The 27943-nt window shown below is 41.5% G+C and overlaps 1 protein-coding gene across 4 annotated transcripts; it reads left to right on the top strand.

Moving 5' to 3' along the window:
- The first annotated feature begins 1525 nt into the window (after positions 1-1525).
- On the top strand, positions 1526-27597 carry edem2 (ER degradation enhancer, mannosidase alpha-like 2). 4 transcript variants are annotated; one of them, XM_086068029.1, is made up of 11 exons: positions 1526-1787; positions 12869-12979; positions 13055-13094; positions 13199-13304; positions 17201-17326; positions 17447-17658; positions 19230-19371; positions 19452-19576; positions 19651-19795; positions 22282-22403; positions 22471-27597. In XM_086068029.1, exons 1-11 carry the CDS (start codon positions 1693-1695, stop codon positions 22921-22923), a joined length of 1677 nt encoding a protein of 558 aa, XP_085924155.1. In that variant the 5' UTR covers positions 1526-1692; the 3' UTR covers positions 22924-27597. The 4 variants fall into 4 exon arrangements, with proteins under 4 accessions (XP_085924155.1, XP_085924153.1, XP_085924157.1 ...); XM_086068027.1 differs by having other exon boundaries at positions 17414-17658; XM_086068030.1 differs by lacking the exon at positions 1526-1787 and adding an exon at positions 1955-2376 and having other exon boundaries at positions 17414-17658.
- The last annotated feature ends 346 nt before the right edge of the window (positions 27598-27943 follow it).

The raw sequence follows: 27943 nt of genomic DNA, 5'->3' as shown, positions 1-27943 counted from the left end.
GGCGTGCTTCGCCAACATTAAACAATGGATGTCGTTTATTTATTTGCTCCGTAACCCAGATAAAACTGAGATGCTCATCTTCGGCATTTGTTTACAAACACCTCTCTGAACATCTATACATTTATTATTAGCCAAAGTGACTCAGTGAAAAATCTTGACGTGATAATTGACCCAACTCTCTCTTTTCAAATGCACATGAAAAATATTTCTAGAACTGCTTTTTTTTCCACTTTTGCAATATTGCTAAAAAGCCGTCCTATTTTGTCTGATGGTGATGCAGAGATTAAAATTCATGTGTTTGTTATGTATGGCCTCGACTACTGTAATGTATTACTCTCTGGTCTTCCCTTAATAGTCTGCAGTTAGTACCATATGCTGCAGCTAGACTTTTGATGTGGACGAGAAAGTTCAATCATATTATTGATTTACGGTCCTCTTGAGAATACTGTGAAGAAATCACCATGCAATTCTCAGTTTTGGCAGAACAAAAAGAAAGAAATTAGGACCACATCAGCAAATCAATCAAAATATGGTATTTTCAGAACAATATGTCAATCTCCAGTACTTGGTTGGGAATCCTTTTGCCTTAATCACTGCCTCGATGCACCGTGACATTGATGCAATCTGACTGTGGCATTGTCTGGGAGTTATGGGAGTCCAGTTTTCCTTGATGCTTGCTGTTAGTTCTTCTTTGCTTTTGGTTCTGGTGGCCCTAACTTTTCTCTTGATAATACACCACGGATTCTCAATGGGGTTTAGGTCAGGTGATTTTGCTGGCCCGTCAAGAACAGTGAAGGCATTGGCATTAAACCAGGTTTTGCACATCTGGCGACTGGCCGTATATGGTTAGGGGCCAGGTAAAATGAAATCTGCATTTCCATACAGATCCTCAGCAGAAGGAATCATGAAGTCCTCTCAAACTTTCTGATAGGCTTTTCTGGTGATCTTTGCTGTTTTCCCAACTTACTATTTCATTAAAAGCAAATATTTTGATTGAAGAAACATTTTACATGCACACAGATTTTATTTTAAATAAATAAATTAATTAATGTGTTTATTTATTTTGCATTATAGACACGTCTGACGTTTTCAACAGAAAATGCCCTAACGAAATAAATGAAGAGGAGGGGACGAAAGAAGGGGAAGGGAGGAAACTTGCAGGAGGAAATTTGTATAATTTCTTTCAAAGAATTATACCTTCAATTCAACTAAAGATGCCTCTGCAAAATATAATTTATACATGCAGTTAAAGCAAGTTGTAAAATGTCCGAAGTCCCCTTGTTTATGTTTAACAAATTTAAAACATCATAAATCATGCTGTTTCTACTAAGTACTGTCTCAAATGTTCTCCAATTTCGATACTATAAATGTATAGGATCGTATGCCGAGAAACGTTTCTTGGGAGGAGCAATACGGCGGCTTCGCGGCTTCAAAAGTTTTGGCCTTTCCGCTATCCAGTCACATGCTGTATTCAGATCAGCGGAGGAACCACTGTATCTATTCTTGTCTATGATGGAAACGCCCCTTATTATGGCGTCGTGAGAAAAACTTCCGGGTCGTATTCGAAGCATCGAGGAACTGGCAAAAGCTGTACTCCACATATATTTGTTGTCAGTGTTGCTGTTGTTAGTTTAGCAGAAGAGGATTTTTTTCAGTATTGCCGCCTTTTATTTGTTTCTCCCGTCGGCCGTCATGCGCGCGCTCGTGCGCACCGCATTCCTAGTGTACGTGTGCGTCAGTACGGCGGCGAGTCATCAATTTACCGAGGAAGAGATGCATGATGTCAGGTAAACACGCACGCGCACCGAATTTGGAGAATTTGAAAAATAATTTGTCTAAAAAGCCAATATTCAAGTTGAACCTCATTAAACAACGTGGCTTTTGTAAGTCCCTTACATCTGTACATTTTCACAGCAGTTTTTTATTTTCAGCCCAACAATTTTGACTCACGTGACTGCCCTATGACGGACGGCGGAAAGAAATGATTGTTAAATGGAAGTGGACGTGACCCGAAACGATTTAGCGACTGTTATTTTACAAATTAAAAGTTATTATTGCCCATAGAGAAATGGAATCTATTACTTTAACCAAAGTTCGCCTGTCAGTCGAAGTTGCACATTTAGTCGGGGCTCATAGAGCGCGACATTTACTTAAGGTGGAGATCCCCGCCCCTTACTATCTGTTGCTTGCTGTTTTTACCCAGTAAATCAAAAAGCCGACCTAGCCGGAATTCACAGCGCACGACCTATATACCATTATGTAGTCAATGCCGTCTCTTCTCCTTACACCGGGGCTGATTCAAAGCTTGTAGCTGGTTGAGTGTCTGGGACGAGATGCTATGCTCACACCGGGGGACAATATACCTGTAATGCAAAGGTAAAACTTATCATGCTAACTGATTTTTTTTTTTTTTTACACAGTCCGTTCTATATTGAAACGCTGTGATGATGTTATGTTATTATGTTTACTAGCATGGAACAAATGATTATCGGAGTGGCAAGCTATGCAGTAAGTTCATGAATATGACTCTGGCTCCAGAGTGGAAAAACTCCAAGCACAAAGACGAAACCCCCCATTATTAAACAGTCAAATGCACTTGATAGTTTTGAAGAAGGTGTATTTTAAAACTAAGCTGTGTGTTCGTGCAGTTGGAGTGGATGCTAATTATCTGGCTCCTTATTGTGATTTGAAACACGCAATTCGACACCTCTGTTACAATCTTTGTTAGAGTGAACGTTTACTAGTAAAATGTTTGAAAATTAATCTACTAACCTTGCAAAAAATGATTGCTGTAAATCTTTGAATACTTTGTGGGCTGCCAGTCCTTTCTGTTGATTGCTGCTATCAATCGACGTCATTTGTCTTCATTAGTAGGTATGTGTTAAAAAGCAACATTTGGTTTACTCTTTTGTCTGTCTGTACAACCGACCGCACAGCAAGATATGACCATTTTATAAGATAATCGATTAGATAAAGGACTTTACGCTGTACAAGATTCAATAGTTACAATACAGGCAAGTGGTCCAACGTCAGTCGATCCATTAACAAAATAAGTGTTATGATTACAAGCTCACAGTAGTGTCCTGTATCTCATTATATACTCGATTACATTCTAAAATGGTCATATCTTGCTGTGTGGTAGCTTAGACTAGTAGACAAGTGTGTAAACCAAACTGCTTTTTAACACATATCTGTTGATGAAGATATTAGACGGCGATGGATAGCAAGTTAAAGGACTTGCAGCCCTCAAAGTATTCACGGATTTACAGCGATCTTTTTTTTTTTTACAGGGTTAGTAGATCACTGCTCATATTTTTTACTACCAAACATACACTAACAAAGATTGCAACAGAGGTGTTGAATTACAACCTGTTTCAAATCACATTAACAAGCCAGATAACTACCGTCCACTCCAACTGCATACACAGACAGAGACTTTGCTTAGTTCCGAATAGAATAGAATGCTTTTATTGTCATTGTACAATGGGTATACAAGGAAATTTGGAGCACTGCTCCATTTGGTGCAACATTAAGGTAACCAAATATGAGGAATAGGATAAAATGCAGTCCGTTGGCAGATTTGGTAGTACAAGAACATTTGTTAACTAGTGCAGAAACGTGGTAATTGCCAAACTGTAGAGTAAATATTAGGGCTGGGTATTGATTCAGATATCCAAAATCAATTTGATTCAATTCAGAAAGGCCCGATTCGATTTGATTCACGATTCACATTGATTTTCGATTCAGATAAGGATTTCATTAGGTATAGACCGATAATCGGCCCGGCCGATAATCGGCGCCGATATTCAGTATTTTATTAATATCGGCATCGGCCTCTTTTTTTGTTGTTGTGATTAATAACTGTTATTATTGCTCCGATGGGCGCTTTTCTCCTCCATCTGCTCTGAGTCAGCGGCTGTTGACTCCGTGCTGCATTGGCCCGCCCACAGCACCATCTGAGTGGTTGCTCGTGAAGTGCTAACAGCCAATAAGCAGCGAAAGCTCAGTTCCTCTCTAGATGCTCACATGCAGAAGAGAAAATCAAATGCAGAAGGGCCACCGGCCGGTGTGCAGTTTTAAGAGGTAGAAGTTAAACTTACTACCTGCCTTGTGTATTAAATAAGCAATTTAAATAAAGCTGCCCCTGATAGTTGCCAATGCGTTAGCTCGCGAATTAGCGGCTATTAGCCCACGAGCTAACTAGCTAGCTCGCAAATTACCGGCTATTAGGTTAGCTAACGGTTAGCACGCGGGCTAATCTAATTGCTGTTTTTACTAGCTATTTGGGAGTGAGCGTGCGGGTGAACGGTTAGCTCACGGGCTAACCGTTCACCTGCACGCTAACTCTTTAGCTCGCGAATTAGCGGACATTTGGGAATTAGTGTGCCGGCTAACGGTTAGGAAATATTGATTAAAGTAGACAGTGAGCGAGTGGATGTGTGTTCCTGTATATGTCTGTGAGTGTAAGCCACATTATAGTTGGTGCAGAAGCTGATGGCAAACACTCCAAGTGTAAGTCCTCATTGCTGTTTCACTACTTTCTACCACAGAAAACCATTATAGTGAAGACTGCAGCGGCATATGGGGCACACAAGACTGACGGAACATCCACAAAAAATAAAGGAAAGAAGACATTAATTTCTCAGCTGGCTAATATAGCTGCATTGAGGATACACTTTTTGTTTTAGAACTTTAAAACAAAAAAAGTCAATGATGAACATTGAACATTTCAGTTATATTAATTTTTTGGAAACTTACTTACTATAGTAAATTTTAATAAGATATTTGTTTTCATTTAACTTTACAAGACCTAATGCTGAGCCTGGGGGCACAATGCTCTTTCTGTTTTATTTTAATTTTAAAACAAAGTTGTCTGTTTTCTAAGATCTAAAAACCCTTTAACATGTTGCAAATCACAGAAGCTGTTTATTAAACAGCTTCTGTGTTTATTAAACAGCTTCTGTGATTTGCAACATGTTAAAGGGTTTTTAGCAGTCATGTGTTTTTATTATTATTTTATTGTTAAAATGTTGACACCAACTTTTTTTTTCTGCAAATGTATATCGGCTTTAAATATCGGTTATCGGCCTCCCTGACTGCCGATAATCGGTATCGGCCCTGAAAAAAGCACAGCGGTCTATCTCTAGATTTCATGCAGTACCAATTTTACTCTTATATGGAAGACATTCTCAGAAGTACCAATGCTGCAAATAGTACAAACCTCTTGCTCTTACTTGGTGCATTAGTTTGAAAATTTACATTTAAAATTTAATCCAATGTATTACATAATTTATGTATGTGTCATTGAACAAGACCTGATCAAAACAATAAATAATAATTGAAATCAATTACAACCACAGCCCTATGTAAATAAAGTGGCAAAACCACTGGGCTCCTCTTGGGGTACTAGGGGTGTGCCAAAACATCGATTATTAGATTCATCGCGATGCAACACTTGACAATTTGATTACGACTCATAAATGTTCAAAAACGATTATTTTCCATAATAACTTAATGACAGGAACACGAAAATAAAAGACACGCCTGCCGCCCGCACAAGATGAGGATGGCGGCAGCGGAAGTTACTAAGCGACAGATTTTATCCTCGGGATAAAAAGCTAGTGGGAAATGTGTAACAGCACCTCTCGCGTTTCCACCCCAGGTTAGCGGAGAAGAATCGCTGTTGTTGCTGCTAACCAGCGAACAATAGAAGAAGGACTGTCCCCGCAGCTTTGAAAGGGCTAGACGAATGTCATCATCCACCGCAACATTTAGTCCATATCGTTCAATAATCAAATCGTAGCACCCTGAATCGTAATCGAATCGAATCGTGGAGTGCTTTAGACCCCTATGCGGTACTCTGAATAACAGAAGGGCACATTTGCATTTGGTAGCCATATTAAAAAGCATCGATTCATGGTTTTATAAATCAATATTGGGCTATAAAGAAGAATATCGATTCAATATCGATATATCATAGTTTTTTTTTTAACCCAACCCTAGTGAATATGTATATTGCATAGGAGTTCAATGTAGGACGGAATGTGTAAAAAAAATAAAAATACATCAGTTACATGCAGTGTTGTGAATAACCGTGTTTAAACTAATGCTGTTAGGTAACTCTGTTCTTTTTTCATAAACGGACTAATCTAACTAATTATTCTCCCCATATTTGAAATGCCGTTATTGCATGTGAAATGCATTGCGTTACAATTTATTTATTAATTTCAAGGCATGAAGTCAGCTTACAAGACGACGTGCAGTCAGAGGCACTGTTGTTGTCGGACCTTGTCACAATAAAAGTGTCTTGACAGCTGAAATATGTAGTGACTTTTAATTTGGAAGTCCCGCGGGAAGCGTGTCACGACGTGACAGACGTGTCGTCCTTCTGGACCTTAAGGCTTAGAATTTTAGCAAAGAGGTGGGATACTTTTACTAGTTTCAAGTAGGTAAATGACTTCTCTAAGATTGGGTTTAGATCTTCGTTTTTCCCGAAGATCGGAGAGGGAAAACGCAGGCACTATTTGCAATCGTTGGTGGGACTAACTGGCATAGCAATCAGGGATGGCGGAAACAGACAGACTTTAGTGTCTCACCCAAGGCCATACAGCTTCCAGAAGGGCCCTCAGCGCTTGCAGTTCTCACCAGACAGCTGTGACATATAGCAGCCATGACGTCTGAATTCAGTTCCACTGTATTACCAGGGTTAGGATCTTGAGTAAACTGTTGAACTATGCCCCATTCTTTGCAATGGTGGCCTTTGGGAAAGTGCATCTGCATCTCCGTTTTGAATGCCTGCCCGATACTGAAGTTTGAAATTGTATGTAGAAAGGGCAGCAAGCCATCTATTGCTGGGGACGTCGAGCTTGGCAGTGATCAGAATGTATGTTAATGAGTTATCAGTTATGATGACAAACTTGGCCCCATACAGATAATCATGGAATTTTTCTGTTACGCTCCACTTCAGAGCTAGAAACTCCAGCTCCTGTGCGGGATACCGGTATTCACTGGAGGACAGACCCCGACTAGCGTATGCAATGACACGTAATTGTCCCTCCTTTTCCTGATAGTGTGGCTCCCAGACCAATGGTGCTTGCATTCATGTGCAGGATATATGGCTGTTGTGGATTTGCAAGTCCAAGCACAGGGGCGGTCGTCAATTTATCAATGAGGGTTTCAAAAGCAAGTTGGCAGTTTGATGTCCATCTCTCATTGAAAGACTGTCTAGCATCATCGCTTGGGGTGAGTGTTCTTTTATGCGTCTTGCATTGGACTGTAGAATACTCCTTTGTTAGGTCATTTAAGGGGTTTGCAATGGTGGTATATCCTTTAATAAATCTGTGGTAATATCCTGCAAATCCCATGAAGGATCTTAGTTCTTTCAGCGCCCTTGGAATAGGCCATGATTTTAAAGCACTGATTTTCTGTGGATCAGTCTCCACTCGGGAAACAATATGCCCAACATATTGCACCGAAGTCTGGAAAAACTTGCACTTCTGAGGTGACAACTTGAGTCCATAATGCTAAAGTCGATGGAGTACTCTTAGCAACAGACGTTCGTGTTCTTCAAGAGTATCAGAGAAGATAATCAGGTCATCCAGGAAAACTAAAACCTCTTTCAGGTGCAAGTCCCCCATGCACCTTTCCATAAGGTGCTGAAAAGTGCTTGGAGCATTGGTCACACCTTGTGGCATCCGGTTAAACTCCCAGAAGCCCAATGGAGTTACAAATGCGGTCTAACATTTGTCCTCCTCTGCCATTTCAATCTGAAAATATCCAGACTTTAAATCAAGAACACTGAACCAGCATGATCCAGTAGGCACAGTGAATGACTCCTCCAGATTTGGGAGTGCATAGTTGTCTTTGATGGTGTGAACGTTTAGTTTACGGTAGTCTACACACAGCCTTATGTCTCGAATTTTCTTCCGACCTTCCATAATAGCAGAGGAAAAAGGAGATTGTGATTCTCTTATCACCCCAGCCTCCAACAAATGCCGCAGATGGTCACGAACTGCCCCGATGTCATTCGGGTGAATGGGCTGTGCTCGATGTTTAAATGGGGTCTCATCTTTGAGGCGGATGTGATGCTTGACACGATCAGCACATCCAAAATCAAGATCATGATGCGAGAACACCTCTGGGATCTGCTTGAGTGTAGAAACAACTCGTTCTTTCCAATCCAAGCAAATGGGTGAGTTTCCAAAGTCCAATTTGAGATCAACATCTTGGCCCTGCTGACTGGGATTGGTACAGACATTGTGTGTCAAATTTGGGGTGACAGGGAAAATCCAGCAATGCCTCTTGATGATTGAAGGATGATGTGTTACTCGGATTCATTCGTGATCAGGATAGAAATGGTGTAAGGTGCATGGCTGGGCAAGATGACAAGACTATTCCTTACACTCCTGCGAATGATGGACGTGCACGTGCAGAACCTTTAATGACCATGGTGCAGTCTGCTGGAACTTCCACCTGGGTTTTACTAGCCAATCCCACTGTGCAATCCTTGATCCCGGTTGCCTGCTGACGTCGCAGCTGCAGCAAATGCAGAACAGTTCTGTAGCCATGCTGGGATGGCTTGTAAAAGGCGCAAGCACCTTGTAAATATTGCTCATAAAGTGGGTCTAGGTTGTTCATACCAATCAAGACTTGGGACTGGAACCCGGACTTGATGTCAAGAACAACCAACGCTAATGTGCACACATCCATACCTTCACCAACAAACTCTTTTGAAAAAGTAATTGCCATTTTGATGTAGCCCAAAAATGGGATTTCTTGGCCAGCCGCACCTTCTACTGGCAACAAATCACAACAAGGGCTTCACAGGTTAGTTTGAAAAATGTTGGTTGTACATTGAAATAGGTATCGTTGTTGTGATCCCGTATGCAGCAAGCATGACAATTCTTGACCAGCAATTTTTACCTGACCAGTACATTTTGAGCCAATTAGTCCTCTTGGCATATTAACAATCTCGCTGGATGTGAAATGAATCTGATTGTTCAACTTTATTGGTGTCTGCATGGTGGGACTATGTGGGCCGCTGCAGTTCCCGTTCGCCCCTCAGCAGGAACCTCACCTAGGTCAAAAGTGAGGCACCATGAGGGTTTGTTCTTGGCCATTTTTTCTGTCTTTCTGCAAACTGTTTCTTCTTCATTGCCACAAGGGCAGGATTTGAATCATTACTGCAGTTACGCTTTATGTGTCCGCCTTCTCCGCAATTGTAACAATACCCCGGCTTGGGTCCAAGTGAGGGAGTCTGCTGGTCATGTCGAAGAGTGGTTTTGTTAACTTTTCCACTGTCACTGGCCTTACTGACTTGAGTAGCTGTAGGTGGTACAAGTTGCTTATTTGTCAACTACGCGGTGAGAGCGGCCAGCAAGCTTTTGGGAAAGCTGTTGGGTAATGTTAGTCAGTGCAGTAACTTGTGCTTCCTCTGAGATGAGAGAAGCAAATTGAGCATGCGCCCCGGCCATCGCTTTTGAACCGAGGTGCTGCTTCATGCGCTGAGCCTTAGCTGACTCTCTGTCCTCTTCTGTCTTTAGTAATAGCAATAGGTGGAGGATTGGATTTGTGCTGCTTAAGCTGAAGTTCTGATATGAGGGTATTGTCCCAGCAGCCACGGCAAAATGTATTCAACAAATGTCGACTTAAATCAGTAGCTGTGACTCCTCCCCTTTTCACGGCCAAGTTTATTGCGATTTGCAACCTTTGCAAGTATTCTGATGTTTTTTTGCCAGAGTCCTGATACAGCTCCATCAATTTAGCATACAACTCGTCACCATCCTGGACTGTCCCATAAGCAGAATCAAGAATTTGGAGATAAACTGATGGTGGCATCTCAGGCAAAAGATGATGCACCATATCCGCTGCCGGTGCAAGTAAACTTTCAAATATTTTTTCAGAACGCTGCAGATCTGAAACAGCAGGATCTTTTAACAGCAGCTCAACACCAGCACCCCAAGCTTCATAGTTGCATTCATGTTGCAGCCTTGGAACATGTCCCAAAAATGATCTAAGCCTTTGGACTGACTTATGGATGGCATCATCATTTTCATGTGTTCAACCATATAACGCTGCACTCCTGGTGGTTTCAAATCGTGAAGATAAATAGCAGGAGTGGCTGTTGCGTCCTGGCCAATGGGAGCTGAGGGAGTTTGACTTGATTCATTCACATTTGGTTCCTTCCTTGCAGCACTTGGCATTGGACTCAAGTTGGCGGTGGTAGGTAACTGGGTAGCAATGACAGCACATCCTTCTTGGAATCTGCCTGAATCTCCATTTACAGGATAGGGTTTTGCTCAGTAATGGATTGACCCATTAGAGACATCACCCCCCTGTAGGATCTCGGCATAGTCCTGTTCGGTAAGTTTAGCTAACTCTCTCAATTCTCCCAGATATTGCCTTGTTTCTAAGGTCCCATAATAGTCAGAACAAACTGTTGAAAGTTCAAAAATTTCACAACTTCTTCAGTCAGAAAATTATAACTCATCCAAAACAGCACCCGAGCTAAATTCAACAACAATTGTGTCCTGGAAAACACCAGCCTCAGTTATCCCTTTCACGTTGGAGATTGTACCATATCGATTCAAAAACACAATAACCTCTTCATCAGTGTCATGTCAAAACAGCATTTGAAATTTTTATGCCATTTTTCTCCAAAAATGTCCATATTGCCTCTAAATATTGAATTTATCCCAATTATCAATCTCAGACCTGTCCGTACATTCTCCTGGCTAGCTCACCAAGAATGTAACCCGGCACCGGCTACCAAATGGGTCAGAGTAATCATTATGATGAAATAGTAGACATTGATATGTACTAAGGTTACTGGATTAGTTTAACAGAAGTTCTAGGATTTTGCTCAAGAAGAGAGTAGACAAGGAGAGCTGAGATTGATGTGCAGACAATGTGTATTAAATAAAGGAAAAACAAATACCAATAAACCGGAATGCGATTATGTACAGTGAACATCAAACAAATATAATAAAACAATCCATTCTCTCTCTCTCAAAGTTAATCATTGACATCCAAATCCCAGTTTGCCTTAGTCCACCCAAAGTCTGTTGGAGACCCACATCTGGTTCTGAAGATTGAGTCCGGGAATGTTGGTGTGAAAGGTGCAGAAAAATTGAGTGGTTGGCAGAAAGGAAGGAGAGTCTGAAAGTTGGATGGACGGTAGCCAAGATGTAAAAGCCAAAAGTGGGGTTGTGAGCTACAAAGAGCCCCCTACCAGCCTGGCAGGAGGACGTCGATTCTTGAGAGGTTCTGATCCTACTCCTTCTAGCTCGCCATCAAGTTGAGAACACAGCCTGACAACAGTACCATAAATCTCAATCACGTTAATGTACATTAACTATCACATATTCTAGTTCTATAAAATCATGAATAAATATTACCAATATTTAACAAATATCACATAATCAACAGATAATGAGATAACATGGTTGAGGTACTTTTACCGTTAAACATTTGAGGACAGATTACATGTCAACAGCATCGCTAATTACATTGAATGAGCCCGGCCGGCTCTCACGATGACAGCAACAAACATTTTCTCACCCGTCGTCACGGTGCATAACACGCTACCCGCTGCGTGAAACGCGCTCGTCTGGCCACTTCAGTGTTAAATACACAACGTGACGCATGACGTCACAACCTGCGGCAGCAATTAGACAATTATGAATGAAATAACCGGCGTAGAGTTTATCTATATGTTACTCACAGCTTTCAAATAACAAATAACAATGCTAATACATTGGAATGGATATGCTGTTTGAGATGCTAGTGCGTTATGGCTTTTTAAATTGTATTTCTTGTATCAATATTGCCGCTGAAACAATGGAAATGTCTCTGTGTGAATAATAATAAAGGTTTTTATAAAGTTTAAATATTATATCACTAATATACTCCTCCTCTCAGCTGACATATGCAGTGACGTTCCTTCTGACTTCATGTTTCCGGTGGCAGTGTCTTGTTCCTCACGGCTCATTTTTACTCCAGTTGCCTATGAAGCTGCCTGATATATTGCTGTTCAAAGTTGCTGACTTGCTGTTTGAACCAGACCTATGTGACAAGTATATGGTTTCCACGCAAGCACTTATTTGGGGGATTTGTGATAGCTTAGTGATTAGCAATTAGCACGGCTTTACCATCTGTACTACTTGCTTTACTACACCGTTAACTCATTTGCTCCCAAAAACATATAAATACGTTCTATTTTAAATATTACAATCTTCTCCCAAAGATGTATTTATATGTTTTTTATGTGTTTTTTTATGCTAGAGCATACAGAAGGCTTTGATGCAGCCTCTAAACTCAAGAGAATGCTGGAAGCAATGCTAGTTATTACAAAAATGGCCATCAGGTGGCAGCATAGTAAAAGAGATCAATCAGGGCCATGATGCAAAAAAGCTCTTTCTCCCACTGTTTTAAACAGATTTGTGAATAATGATGAACCTTAGCTATATTCTAATGCTAATTGCTGCAGAACGGAAAGGGATGAAAATATACTTTTTTTTTCCTGATGAAAGAAAATACTCTTTCTTTTGGTAGGTTCCATGATTTTATAGCAATAGAACAGAATATTCTGTGGACCTTTCAAAATCCAGTAAAACAGCTGGGAGCAAAGGGGGTTGCTTCAGTGAAAATGGCTGGGAGTCAATGAATTAATAGACCTTTTTCACACTTCCTCATTTTGTGGTCAGAATTTCGTAATCGCTCAAAACAGTGTTCCATTTCTTGCCAAACGTTTTGAAAATTCTACTGAAATCTGCATTGAACGCGTGTCCATGACTCATTCTTATCAAACTCTGTAAATGTAAACATTAGAAGATAATCTGATGTTAATATGTACTTGAAAACCTTTCAGACTGCGAATCAAAGGTATGTTCTACCACGCCTACAACAGTTACCTAGACAACGCCTTCCCCTACGATGAGCTTCGCCCCCTCACCTGTGATGGTCAGAACACTTGGGGCAGGTGAGGTCAAAGGTTGACTTGCAAGTGGCAGTTATTTTTAATCATCATCGTCGTTGTCTCCTTGTTTTTCTTCAGTTTCTCATTGACGCTGATCGACGCGCTTGATACCTTGCTGGTGAGATTGGAAATGGGTGTCTCATTTAGCTGAATCCTGTTCCTTTGTATCAGTGACACTTAATACAGGTGTGTGTGTGTATGCCTGTGCCTGTGTGTGTCAAGGTGCTGGGAAACCAAACTGAGTTTCAGCGCGTGGCGTCACTTCTCCAAGACACAATCGACTTCGACATCGACATCAATGCCTCAGTCTTTGAGACCAACATCAGAGGTTAGCTTGTTAGCTTGTCACTTAGCTTGAGAAACATGTATGTATTTTATATCCAAAACACACTTGGTAGTGCCACATGGAAAGTTATTTTTTTGTCCACAACATCAGTTTCGCCAATGAATACATAATTTACAGTATGTCTATCCAGTTCCCCCCTTTTTTGAGACTTTGTGTGGTAACCAGAGGTGGGCATTTTACATCCTGACATCTCCTGACAACCTCACGACTCTAGCTAGATTCTGAAGTATTCGGTTTAGGTGAACGGTATGGGATTTTGAATAGGTTTTAGGTGAATTAATGAGCACACTCTCACATGCACGCACATGCTCACGCACATACAAAAAAGAGAGAGAGAGAGAGCCATGATGATAAGATTACCGAATGAACAATACTGAGCTCTCTTAAAAAAAAAAAAATAATAAATCAGCTCCGGTGTAAGGAGGAGAGCCGGTTAGACACCGGCATTGAGTACATAATGATATAGGTCGTGTGCTGTGAATTTCGGCAAAGTCGCCGATTTGATTAACTTGGTAAAAAGAAGGTAAGGGACTGTTTTCAAACTAACGATCTCCAACTTAAGTAAATATCGCGCTCTATGAATCCCGACTAAATGTGCAACTTCAACTGACAGGCGAACTTCGGTTGAAGTAGTAGATTGCATGGCTCCATGGGCAATAATAACTTTTCTTTTGTGGCTAAGTCACTAAGTCGCGTCGGGTCACGTCCACTTCCATTCAACAATCATTTCCTTCCGCCGTCATGTGATTACGTAACATCGATGCAAATGGTCAATATAAGTATCACCTAGATATAATATAATTCCACACCCATAAATGTTTATATGCAAATAAATACACATAAATAAAATATTAGACTCAAGCAAATATTGTAGATTTGTGTTGTTGCCACTGGCAAAGTGAAGTGACATCATCTTCAATAATTCTGCTGGTTTTGCGCCCTTAGCCAATTTTTTTTTTTAGCTTCTATACAAAATCCTTTAAAAGCTCCCTGGTGTTTTTTTGTGTTTATATTGTACACAGTGGCTATATTCAAATTTTCTACATGTTGTGTAAATGAAGAAAAAAACAGTCATAGCTGGCATCAAGTTTCAACAGAGATCCTTTTTCGAAACAGGAGTAGTCACTCTCTCAGAAGAGGCAGGAACATAGGGTGACCTACAAGAGTGGAGGTAGGAGTACACAGTTGGACTACATCTTGTGTAGGCAGTGTAATCTGAAGGAGATCAGCGACTACAAAGTAGTGGGCGGTGAGAGTGTAGCCAGACAGCATAGGATGGTAGTGTGTAGGATGACTGGTGGTGAGGAAGACAAAGACGGCAAAGGCAGAGCAGAGGATGAAATGGTGGAAGCTGAAAAAGGAAGAGTGTTGTATGACTTTCAGGAAGGAGTTGAGACAGGCTATGGATTGTCAGGAGGTGCTTCCAGATGACTATACAACTACAGCAAATGTGATCAGGGAGACGGGTAGGACAGTCCTTGGTGTGTCATCTGGAAGGAAAGGAGATAAGGAGACTTGGTGGTGGAATGAGGAGGTGCAGAAGTGGATCCAGAGAAAGGGATTAGCTAAGAAGAAGTGGGACACTGAGAGGACTGAAGAAAGTAGACAGGAGTACAGGGAAATGCAGCCTAAGGTGAAAGTAGGTGGCAAAGGCCAAACAAGGGGCTTACGGTGACTTGTATGCTAGGTTGGACAGTAAGGAGGGAGAGACTATCCATACAGGTTGGCAAGGCAAAGAGACAGACATGGGAAGGACGTGGAGCAGGTTAGGGTAATAAAGGATAGGGATGGAAGTGTGTTGACAGATGCCAGTAGTGATGGGAAGTTGGAAAGAGTACTTTGAATAGTTCATGAATGAGGACAATGAGAGAGAACGGAGAATAGGAGAGGTGACTGTTGTGGACCAAGAAGTAGCAAAGATTAGTAAGGATGAAGTGAGCATTGAAGAGGATGAAGAGTGGAAAGGCACTTGGTCCTGATGATATACCTGTGGAGGTATGGAAGTGTCTAGGAGAGGTTGCAGTAGAATTTCTGACTTGGTTGTTCAACAGGATCTTAGATAGTGAGAAGATGCCTGAGGAATGGAGAAGTGTGTTGGTGTCTATTTTTAAGAACAAGGAAGATGTGCAGAGTTGTGGCAACTACAGAGGAGTATTTGAAGCTAGACTGAGGGCAGAGGTGAACATTTGTGAACAGCAGTATGGTTTCATGCCAAAAAAAAGAGTACCACGGATGCAGTATTTGCTTTGAAGATGTTGATAGAGAAGTATAGAGAAGTACAGAGAATGTCAGAAGGAGCTGCATTGTGTCTTTGTAGATCTGGAGAAAGCTTATGACAGGGTGCCCAGAGAGGAACTGTGGTTTTGTATGAGGAAGTTGGAGTGACAGAGAAGTATGTTCAAGTGGTGCAGGTTATGTATGAGGACTGTAAGACGGTGGTGAGGTGTGCTGTAGGTATGATGGGGGAGTTCAAGGTGGAGGTGGGACTACATCAGGGATCAGCTCTGAGCCCCTTCTTGTTCGCTATGGTAATGGACAGGATGACAGATGAGGTTAGACAGGAATCTCCATGGACTAGGACGTTTGCTGATGACATTGTGATCTGTAGTGAGAGCAGGGAACAGGTGGAGGAGATGCTAGAGGCGTGGAGGTTTGCCCTGGAAAGGAGGGGAATGAAAATTAGCTGTAGCAAGACGGAGTACCTGTGTGTGAATGGGAGGGACCCAAGTAAAAGAATGAGGTTACAGGGAGAAGAGACCAAGAAGGTGGAGGAGTTTAGGTATTTAGGGTCAACAGTCCAGAGCAATGGAGAGTGTGGAAAAGAAGTGAAGAAGCGTGTGCAGGCAGGCTGGAACGGGTGGAGAAAAGTGTCAGGTGTGATGTGTGATAAAAGAGTTTTAATGTTGTCTGGTCTGGAGACAGTGCCACTAAGGAAAAAACAGAAGGCAGAGCTGGAGGTGGCAGAGATGAAGATGTTGAGGTTCTCTTTGGGAGTGACCAGGATGGAAAGAATCAGGAATGAGTACATTAGAGGGACAGCACGTTAGAGGCTTTGGAGATCAAGTCAGAGAGACCAGACTGAGATGGTTTGGACTGAAGGGAAAAGCCAAAAGGAAAATAAGTAATAGTCACTCTCACATGCATATGTTCAATGTAGTCCTGTTAAGCAACACACACGAACAAACACACCAGAGACATGCAACTCGTGCTTCACTCAGTCATCAGCGTCCGTCCGTCAGTGAGAAGTATATCGGTGCTTGACCCGGTGAGTGACGATTACACTGACAAATGAAAACCCATGTCCGCCGTTTATTAGTTAGATTATTTTTATTTTTTTAAGTTTCTCGGCATTCGCCAGAAAAACGAGGGTCCACAGTCTATCACTCCCGATGGACTGCCCACCTCTGGTGGTGACCTCAAGGTTAAAACATCCGCATGCACACACACAAACACACAATGACTGTGATTTACAATTCGGGAGCAGTTGTTACAACAATAAATGTTGCCTCACCATTTTAGTTTCTGTTTACGTAGACATTATATATTTTGTGTATAATTTTGTATGAAAATAAACTTTTTATTTATTTGTGCTAGAAATATCTGAAATGCACTAAGTGTAAGTTGTGCATGCATTGTGTTAATTCTTTTTTTGCATTGATTAAGAATACAATGCATATATGATCATAGCTTTTTTCCATTTTCACATTCATCACTATTGTGATCTTTGGTTGTTGTTTAGGTTTTTTCATTTCTTTAAAATGTCAAGGTATGGTCAGATTGTCACTCTGTCATTACCACCCACAGTAGCAACTGCCGGTGTGACAAAACATCCACCAGGCACATCGGAGCATGTCAAAATAATGTTTTCCATCCTTTAGTGGTGGGGGGTCTGCTGTCCGCCCACTTGCTTTCAGGGCGGGCCGGAGTGCAGCTGGAGCCCGGCTGGCCGTGTTCCGGACCACTCCTCAGGATGGCCGAGGAGGCTGCCAGGAAACTGCTACCTGGTACACACACACACACACACACACGTACACATGCCGATATTTCAATACTCTGGTTTTAGTAGAGCAGAACATTTGAAAACTTGACAGGAGAGCATAAAACACGCACAGCCACATTTTCAGCGTTCGACACTCCCACTGGAATGCCGTATGGCACGATCAACCTGCTGCATGGTGTCAGTCCTACCGAGACATCAGTCACCTGCACTGCTGGTGTGGGAACCTTCATCCTGGAATTCGCCACATTGAGCCGACTTACGGGTGACTCCACATTTGAGGACGCTGCACGCCGGGCGCTGAGGGCTCTGTGGAAGACCAGGTCGGACATCGGACTGGTAAATATAAAGCGTGCAGACGGTATTAGCGTTGTAAATGCAGTGATTTATTAAGCTGAGGCGACAAAGAAGACAAACAATAATGGATAGATTTCATCTCTCTGTCCAGCAATAGTTGACATTTGTGGCGACAGTAGAAATTCAGCCCTGCACAGCAGCAGCCATCACGCATATGAGCCATTGTGCAGATAATAATACAGTGTCTTTCTTTGGCACTGAATGTTTTAACAGTCAAAGTTCAACAGATCATCCGCAAAGTGTTCCAGCCGCTATCTTGTGATAAGGACACAGTTTCTGTTTTACAGCTGCAGGAGCGTCTTTCTCACGGGGCTCTGCTCTCTTCACAGATAACTTTAACCCACATGACTCAAACAAGGCCACACTGCTGAATAAATGCCGTGCAATACTATAAGAGTAAATATGGGATAACTTGTGTACATTTATTCTAACAGTCATCACACTGCAATGTGTCTCGTTCTGCCCCTTGAGGTACAGTACCCAATCACTGTGCTTGCTACCAAAATGTCAGATTTGAATCTGTTATTAGTTGTGCTGTTAAGCTCTAATTTATGTTGACATCTCTACTTATGCGCACATCAACCTCTGAAAATAATACTATGATCGCCCCAATATTACGGATTTTGTGACTATAGCGTTTTCCTCTCCATAAAGTCCTTCTTTGGCACAACTGTCAGGCTAAAACGGCAGAGGAAAATTATGGCTAGCAACGACTGGCAGCCCTCAAAGTATTCACAGATTTGCAGCGATTATTTTTTACGGGGTTAGTAGATCACTGCTCATATAGTTTACTAGCAAACATACACTAACAATGATTGTAACAGAGGTGTCGAATTTCAACGCGTTTCAAACCACATTAACTCATTCACTCCCAACCATTTTCACTGAAGCAACCCCCTTCGCTCTCGGCTGTTATACTGGATTTTGACTGATTTTGCAAGGCCTACAGAATATTGTGTTCTATTAATAAAAAAAACATGGAAGCTGCTAAAAGAAAGATTAGTCTCTTCTTTCATCTAGAAAAAAAAGTATATTTGTATCTGTTTCCATTTTTCACCCATTAGCATTAGAATGAGTTTCATCATTATTCACATTCCTGTTGAGAAAACTGTCAAAAAGAGCTTGCTGCAACATGGCCCTGACTGATCTCTAATACTCTGTTGCCACCTGCTGACCATTTTTTGTAAAATCTACTATTGCTTTAAGCCACCTCTTCATGTCAGAAGCTGCATCAAAGCCTTGTGTATGCGCTTGCATAAAAAAAAATGTATTAAAAAACGTATTTACATGTTTTTGGGTTTGAATGAGTTAACGAGACAGATAACTACCGTCCACGCCAACTGCACACATACAGCTTTCGCTTAGTTCCATATGAGTTCAATATAGGAAGTTATGTGTAAAAAATTAAAATTAAAATTAAAATACGATTGGTGTTTTCCTCTCCATAGATGCCCTTTGGCATAAACCAAATCTCATGGAGCGTTAATCTTCAGTTTGCTCAAATGAGCTCTCATCTATTTGAAAGACGAATCCTTGTCATTGTGGGCTTGCAGGTGGGCAACCACATCGATGTGGTCTCCAAAAAGTGGGTGGCTCAGGACGCTGGCATTGGTGCTGGCGTGGACTCATACTTTGAGTATCTGGTGAAGGGTGCCATCCTGCTGCAGGATGAGGAGCTGCTACATATGTTTGACGGTGAGTCATGTGACCTGACCATCATTTGCAGCGATACGACCGATGTGTGATGATGATGAGGCATCACTTTGGTACGACAGCCTACAACCGGGCCCTTGTGAACTACACACGCTTTGATGACTGGTATTTGTGGGTGCAGATGCACAAAGGTACCGTGTCCATGCCTGTCTTCCAGTCCCTGGAAGCATTCTGGCCCGGGCTGCAGGTAGCTATGCCCCCCCACATGCTACCACTTGGAGAGGAGGGAGAAGTGCTTTAAAGTGTTTTGCGTTGTTTCAGACTCTCCTAGGCAACCTAGACGGTGCCGTCAGAACCTTCCAGAACTATTACTCAGTGTGGAGGCAGTTTGGTGGTCTCCCTGAGTTCTACAGTATCTCTCAGGGCTACACCGTGGACAAGAGGGAGGGATACCCACTCAGACCTGGTCTGGTTATTTAAACATACTCTTTCTTTGTGCCATGTCATCATCTTTGGTTTACCTGCACTCATGATCATCTGTTTTCTTATCTGTACATACTCCCTCTGATAGGGATGTTTCCTTCTTGTTTTTCAGCTTGAGTGCTCACCGATACCAAGTAATGATACCACTAGTAGTAAATATTTTTATAACTCTTCTGATGAAATATCGACTTAAAACTAGTTGAATGGTACCTTTTCAATGGTTCTTTATCATTTTTACTGGCACTTAACAACTTTTAGGAGGATGGTAGGAACACTGCCACACAAAATACTACAAATGTGCTGACTGCTTTATGGCATTCATCACTTCCCCCTTTTTCCATTCAATTACAAAGACAGAAGTCAACTTGAATGTCGATGCACGATTACTGCTTTTCTGTCAGAAGCTGCAAAACAACTGAAAAGTTTTGTCTGAGGAGACAGAAAAGAAAAATGGAAGCTACCCGGATAAAAGGACAATCAAGGATCAACAATGGTCCGGATTTCACTCGATGGCGTGAACTCAAAAACAACGCAATGCGCTTGTCCGCATGGAAAATGTGGTCTTCCTTCAAGCATAACAATACCGCTTTTGTCCATATGGTGCCGCCATAATCAACATAACAGAAAGTTCCTTAGTGTTGCTTTAAGATGTGACTGTGTGGGAGTACCGTAGATGTGTTGATAATTTTCTATGGCTCACTTGTTGAATGCTACAATTTTGCTGAAAATTTAATATACAATAACTTCTCACCAGGAACTATTTATCACAAATTTAATCACTAGTCAATCTGGTGACTGGTGGCAGTTGTGTTATTACTTTAGCTAATGCTAAATGCTCTCTTGGTTGACAGTTCAACAGCGCTAAACAAGTCCAATGCACTCACCATTATCCAACCTTTTTTGCTCAGTCACAGCAGCTATTGGAAGCTGGCTGTGGTTTCCCACACATCGGTTCTACATCGTAACATTGGAAATATACCACCAGAAAAGCCCAGCTTGGATTGACTGGCAGCCGCAATATTAGACTAGTAGGACTATATTTCCAGTGTTTACGAAAACAATAACCTAACCCTAATAATAATAATAAAAAGTTGTTACTCTGATTTATGAATTAATGAATTTACTGTTGATGTTGTTGTTTTTTTAATGTAGGCCCGAATTTCGACCTGATGAAGTTATAAAGCTTGATTGTGCTTTGAATAATTTGCAATTAAATTTTTCTAGAAGGGGTCTGTCTAAGGGATGTTAGAAGTTGTAAGAATATTTAAAAACAAAAAAAATCAACTGATAATAATGTTATGTCACATTACTTGTAAAATAAGTACTTGTGTTGTAATTGTGTTATTGAACCATTTACCTGTTTGCGACTTTTTAACAGGTGCTTTTCCTGATTAAATGAAAATTTATAAAAAAGGGTGACAGGCATATTGTGTCAAAAACAGACCAGACTTTTTTTTAAATAATAATAATGCATTGGATTTGCTTTTATAGACACTCAAAGACGATTTACAATGGAATGGATACATTATTGATGCACTCACACATTCATACTGTGGTGGCGGTAAACTACTTTAGTAGTTACAGGTGCCCTGGGGCAGGCTGACGGAAACGAGGCTGCTAGTGTGCGCCTACGGCCCCTCCGACCACCACCAAACATTCGCACCTTCCATACACCAGTGTGAGTAGCACTGGAGGCAATGTGTGTGAAGTGCCTTGCCCAAGGATACGACGACACATGACTTGGAGAGAGCTGGGATTAAGCAGCCGACCTTCTAGTTACTGAATGACCATCTTTTCACCCTGAGCCACGGCCGCCACAAAAAATGCTTAAAACCTTTTGTAGAAAGACTTGATGCTGTTGCATTTTTTTTTATTAAATGACCACCAGTATGGCTTCAGAAACAAGCGATCAACAGCTTTGGCACTGATGGAATTTGTTGGAAATATTTGAAAAATAATTTAAATTGAACGAGTTACTGAAACGTTTGTGGGAGTGATTATTTCCTAAATAAAGTCTTCATTTATTGTTATATTATCTCTTGTGTTGCCTCACAAATATAGACACAATTATTACATCACAGAAAAAAAGCGATTAGAATAATAAGGTTGGCTACAGAGGATCATGTGCCCAAACTCCAGCTCAGATTCCAAGAAAACTGAAAATAAGAGTTTATTTGAGCGCATGTACTCGCACGCACACCACGCACAAGTTTGACACAGGCTGCAATTATGCTTTAGGCCAGAGGTAGCAGTTGAGAGTTAAAAAAAAAAGAAAAAGAAAAGGGACAAACTCCACAATGCATCACAATACGCCTGGTGCTTCAGCCTGTTTTGGTTTTAATTGATTTGTTCAAAAGGATGTTTGTGTTTTCTTTTCTGTACTCTATGTATAGAACGGAAATAAACCATTCATTAAGCAATCTATATCTTAAATTTTAAACTTCGGTTTCTTTCTTTTGCGCGATGCAGAGTTGGTGGAGAGCGCCATGTACCTGTTCAAGGCGACGGCCGATCACACATACCTGCAGCTCGGCCTGGACGCGGTCGAGTCTGTTGAGCGGATTGCCAAGACGCCATGCGGCTATGCCAGCGTGAGTGCCTCCCTGGCAGAGGTGGCGCGAGGGCATCGGTCCAAGCTGATGGGGTTTGTGCTTTCAGGTGAAAGACCTACGAGACCACCAGCTGGACAACAGAATGGAATCCTTCTTCCTGGCTGAGACCATCAAGTACCTCTACTTACTCTTCGACCCCAACCACTTCATGCACAGTGGCGGGACAGAGTCGTGGGTGGAGGGCGGAGAAGACGGCCAGTGCATCCTGAGCTCGGGGGGCTACATCTTCAACACTGAGGCCCACCCGCTGGACCCGGCGGCGCTGTACTGTTGCAGCCACCAGGGCCGGGAGCAACAGGAGATCCGTGTCATCCTCCTCGGCCTATCACAGCCCGCTAAAGAACATGGCGACCACTCGGAAGAGACTCGTCCACACACCCAATCAGGAAGCATTGCTGTGAAAGAGGGTGAGCGGAAGACGCCCCCTCTGTCCTGTCCCGTTCAGCCTTTCAGCGCTCGACTCGCCGTGCTGGGACAAGTTTTTCCCGATAACATGTGACCTTATGTGACTTACTGTGTCTGTGTTTAGAAAATGAGTACAGTACATTAGTATTTATTATGACCTTGTGCATGGAATTAATATTCTACACTCAAGGTATTCGCATTCCACAACACACCACGTTGGCTGCCACCAAATTCAAAGCAGAAGAACTATACTGGGGCTCCTCCCTCTGATTTGCAAAGGTCTGTTACGTCTCAGGAAAAGACAAACTCGTGAGAAAGAGGCTTAGATTATCACCTTGGAGCTCTCCATCGACAATTCATATTTGTTCATGACCAGGTGGAAATATTCCGCGTCTCAGGAAAAGACAAACTCGTGAGAAAGAGGCTTAGATTATCACCTTGGAGCTCTCCATCGACAATTCATATTTGTTCATGACCAGGTGGAAATATTCCGCTCTGACTCAAAGTTGGACTTAATTTGTCTATACACCTGGTTAACAGAGACATCACCTCAAGCAGCCTTGTGTCTTCCAGGCTATAACATTTTCAGAAGGGATGGGGCTACTTTGGTGGAGAGTTGGTGCATTGTTGTTGTACAGTATATGAAAGATAATTTTCAATGCAAACAGATACATATGCAGGAAAGTAGTAATTGACTGTATTGTTTTAACTTGCCAATCTATTGCATTTATAGACCACCCTGAGCAGATGCAAATTTTTATGCTCAATTTAAAGTAATCTTAAAAGAATTAAATACGCTCAGTAAAGTTCTTATACTAGGCGATTTTAATGTGACCTGGATAGATAAAAACAACAGGAAAACGTTAAAGGAAATAACAGAGCTTTATAATTTGATACAGCTCATAAATGGACCCACGAGAATAACAAAGACCAGATATTTTCAAATAACCCTGACAGAATAATTACAACTTTTTATTTTATCACAGGCATGTCAGACCAGTTTGGTTCTCATTGCAAGGAAGCTGAGCAAGAATATATCGTCCACTTAAAGGCGGCCTTGGCTCATGGTTAGGGCTGGTCGTTCAATAACCGGAAGCTCTGCTGTTCGATTCCCGCTCTCCCCAAGGCATGTCGTCGTGTCCTTGGGCAAAACACTTCACACACATTGCCTCCAGTGTCACTCGCACACCATTCATACAACCAGTGTATGTTTTGTGGTGGTCGGAAGGGCCATAGGCGCACACTGGCAGCCACGCTTCGGTCAGTCTGCCCCAGGGCAGCTGTAATTACGTATGTAGTTTACCGCCACCAGATGTCAATGTGTCAGTACGTGAATAATTCATCCATTGTGAAGCGTGTCCAAAAAAAAGCACTACATAAATCTGATGCGTTATTCTAGGAATGCTGAAGCATTATTGTGATTTTTATTCTCCACACTTTTTTGCCGTGTAACAACTCCCACATAATACTTCCGATTTACACCATTAAAATTTCAACTTGCTTAAAAAATTTACGCTTCCCAGGGTATATATTGTCTAATTTCACATTACTTACTGTATTTGCACAATTTAACGTTAAATATCAACTTTTCCCCATTAATTTTCAATGGGACAGACATTGAAATTTTTCCAAGTCCCACTTTCCACGCCCACTTCCATGCATACAACTTATTATCATTACCAGCTCCCTGATACTGCTCAGTGGCACACTTGGGAAAGTGCATTGTCCAGTAACCAGGAGATTGCAGGTTTGAATCCCACCTCCGACTCTACATTGGAAATATATCCATGACCATTATGCTAAGTGATATACATGTATACCAACTGACTATCATATTAGAAATGGATTATCATTTCACTGAAATTATTAAATGCGTGTTAGCGTTCAACATCAGATGAAAACTTTTCAAAATAAATACGCTATTAGCCATGATTTCTAACAAGTTAAGTTATCTCAGTGGTCAGAGCAATTGTCTTCCACCACGGAATACCTGGCTTCAAACCCCGCTTGAACCACATTTTAGTACTTGAGTAATTTATCTTTCAATTTACTTCATAAGCACATGCATTCAAATTTTAGCATTCAGCTAATAGCATTCAGGTTTTCAGCATTCCCACGCAATTTCTGCAGAAATTGCACTTTGTCTAGTTATTAACTCTTTGACTGCCAAGCATTTTCAGAAAAGAAGATATGTGGGTGCCAGCTGATATAAGCATTTTGACTGATCTTTCAAGGTTTGTGTTTGGACTATGGAAACACAGATACTACCAAATGAAAGATTGAACTCTCATCTTTCATCAGAAAAAAAAGTTTGTTTCTACCTTATTCCGTTCTTCAGTAATCAACAATAGAAAATAGGTTAGTTTCACCCAAATGCTCTGTTTTGGACCAAAATACGGAGAAATCAAGCTTTTTGTGAAACGATTATTTCATGCACTCTAGTGAATTTGACTCCTTTTTTTTCCATGAATGATGCCACAAACATCTAAACAGTGCTTTACTTCTGTAAAACACTACCACCAACAATGAAAAAGTTTTTTTTGATAGCAAAATACGTTTATTTACATTCAACAGTGTAACAATTTGACAAAACAATTTGGCAAACTATTTACAAATGTGTGCAACTGTGGTACTATTTACAATTGTGTGGATGTTTCAACTACACAGTTTTTCTTTTTGTGAGGTATATTGTGTAAAACTCCCCTGCGTGCAAGGGGACGCAGCAGGCTTTGCACCACAGATTAGTTTCACTGCGATTGCCCCTTCGCGTGAACTTTCCTGCCGGCTTTTTTTTCCGGGGAGTAGCAGGTATATACTGCAGTGTGTGTTTGGCCATGTTGTCATCAAGTCTACTCTCAGGATCATGATACGGTGACCTGGTGTTACATCTGGCTTCCTCATGTCCTTCAGTTCCTATACCAGGTGGTAAGAGATGTTCTGATCCATCTTATCCACTCCATTCATGGTGGCATTGTAGTCCAGAACCAGTGTCTTCTCCGTGATCAGACTGTACCCACTCCTACGATGAATATGCATTGGACTCGGGGTACTCTTCATCGTCCGATTGAACGTCCGCCTGTGCAGAAGTGCTCGTTTTCCGGCGTTAGCATCGCTAGCCGGTGAGGCTTTACGACGTGATCGAAGCCGCCGCGTCAACGCTTCCAACTTCGGCGTCAACCTCGGAGTCACCATCATCATCATCAATGTGCTCTTTAGCATTGGTCGATGCTTTTCGTCTTTGAAAAAAATGCTCAAGCGTGAGCTGCTTGCAACCGGTCGCCATTTTCGCTTCCTCAGCCATTCTCTCCTCAACACTCTAGCTCCGCCTCACGTCTTCTACTGACGCCTACCCGATCTTGTCCAAAGAGTCATCGCTGCCATCTAGTGCCCAAAAATAGTCATTATACTAACTCGACCTGCTTGATACTTTCAGCACAGCTTGCCAAGGCTTTCCTCCACCTGTTTTCAAAAAAACAAAAACACATAGTGAACGTCTTTTAACGTATTTGGCGGCACTCATTTGGATTTTACTAAACTTTATTAAACGTTTTTGGCGGTCAAAGAGTTAAAGGGCCAAGAACAAATCAACTTTTTTTTTTCTTTGCTGATAAACTGTATAAATGGGTGTCTACTAATGCTGTCTACATGCCCTGGTCATTATTTTTGACATATTAGTGCATGTTTGTTGAAAGTTTGAGTTTGCTGGGGAAAAACGTCTGTATGGCACCATTTTCAGGTTAAACACTGGGATAAGCATAATTTGGCTTAATAAGTGTGTCCTCTTATTAGACGAGAAGTGAAGTGATTTACTACGTCACTTCTAGAATATGATATAGTCGCTCTGCCACCCACCGTCTCAGTCTCGTACACGCCTCCTTAGCGAGTTGGAATAGTAGCGTTTTGCAAACATCTTTATATCGATTTCCATGTTAAAATAGTGATTTATTATCACAGCACTTGGTTAGTTTATTTAGCATAGCTTGTCATAGTATAGACATTTATATCATGGTTTTCGCTGTTGCTGTCAATCACAGCTAGGCCATGCCCAACCCTCTCCGACCTCGCAAGCTCAACGGTCCTCCAGGTAATGTCCCCTTTGAGTGCCGTTCTCAAATATTAGTGAGAATGGAGCACACGCCTGGTTGGGGTAGTCTACATGTGAACTGAGTTGCGCTTTAAAGCTATTCTCTAATGAATTGTCAAAAAATATCTTTACAATAGGCGTTTTATTTGACCATTTATGACTGATACATCGTCTAATTCGTAGTTTAACACCTTAGTTGTTCACAATGGGTACTCCTGCAAGCCTCTGGCCAATTATCTTAACTGAATTTTGGTTCAAATTCTCTGCGGGCTGTCTGTGGATGTGACGTCATGTGTGCGTTGTGTACATGAGAGGGTTCTCACTTGTCTACGGAGATAAGTGAGAAGGGAGGGGCTGGTGCTTAGAGAGCAGGAGTGAGCAGGAATGCTCAGAGATGGGTGATTGGAGGAAAACACCACTTTGGTGGTGTTTTTAGTGAGGAAATAGAATTTTAATAGGGTTAAAAGCTAAAAAAAGAAAGAAAAAATATGTATATATATAATATTTCCAGCGCATTTGTTCACATATCAAATAATATGTAAACATCTCTGAATTGCTTTGAGTGTAACTAATCACAATGTTAGGTCACATAGACGTGATTCATTTTCTCATGATTTTCTGAATCAACGATGCTGTGTCCTGTATTGTCGTGCATTAAATAAAGACTAAAGTTTTGAACATTTATATCATTAACTGAATTTGTAAATTGTTACCCAATCAGTTGCAAAACATGCATGCAATGCGTGGTCTACTCAGTCTAGCATTTAGCCATTTTGGACGTGCTTTCCAGACCTGTTGCCAGACCTCAGTTTTAAGGGTGGAACATAAAATACATGGATGGCCCTATTATTATTATCACCTTACCTTCAGTACTTACTTTGCTCCATATTTTAGATATTCCTATACTGTACTCTATTTATGCTGCACTGTCACACACAGTCAATAGTCTTGAATGGTGCACTGTGCAACACCCACTGGCAAGTATTACATATCACGATACTGAGAGGCAAGGTTTCACCGGGGGCCCCCT

Source organism: Leptonotus elevatus, chromosome 2, assembly GCF_054856555.1.
Source record: "Leptonotus elevatus isolate MCC_2025b chromosome 2, RoL_Lele_1.0, whole genome shotgun sequence".
Lineage (NCBI taxonomy): Eukaryota > Metazoa > Chordata > Actinopteri > Syngnathiformes > Syngnathidae > Leptonotus > Leptonotus elevatus.
This window is presented reverse-complemented; position numbering and strand designations above follow the sequence as displayed.

Bases quoted from the DNA above. Each gene is read 5' to 3' on its own strand.
- edem2 (XM_086068027.1), top strand. From the start codon at position 1,693: ATGCGCGCGCTCGTGCGCACCGCATTCCTAGTGTACGTGTGCGTCAGT. The intron at 13,095-13,198 runs GTGAGATTGGAA...GTGTGTGTCAAG, and splicing joins ACGCGCTTGATACCTTGCTG to GTGCTGGGAAACCAAACTGA. The intron at 19,372-19,451 runs GTGAGTCATGTG...TTGGTACGACAG, and splicing joins GCTGCTACATATGTTTGACG to CCTACAACCGGGCCCTTGTG.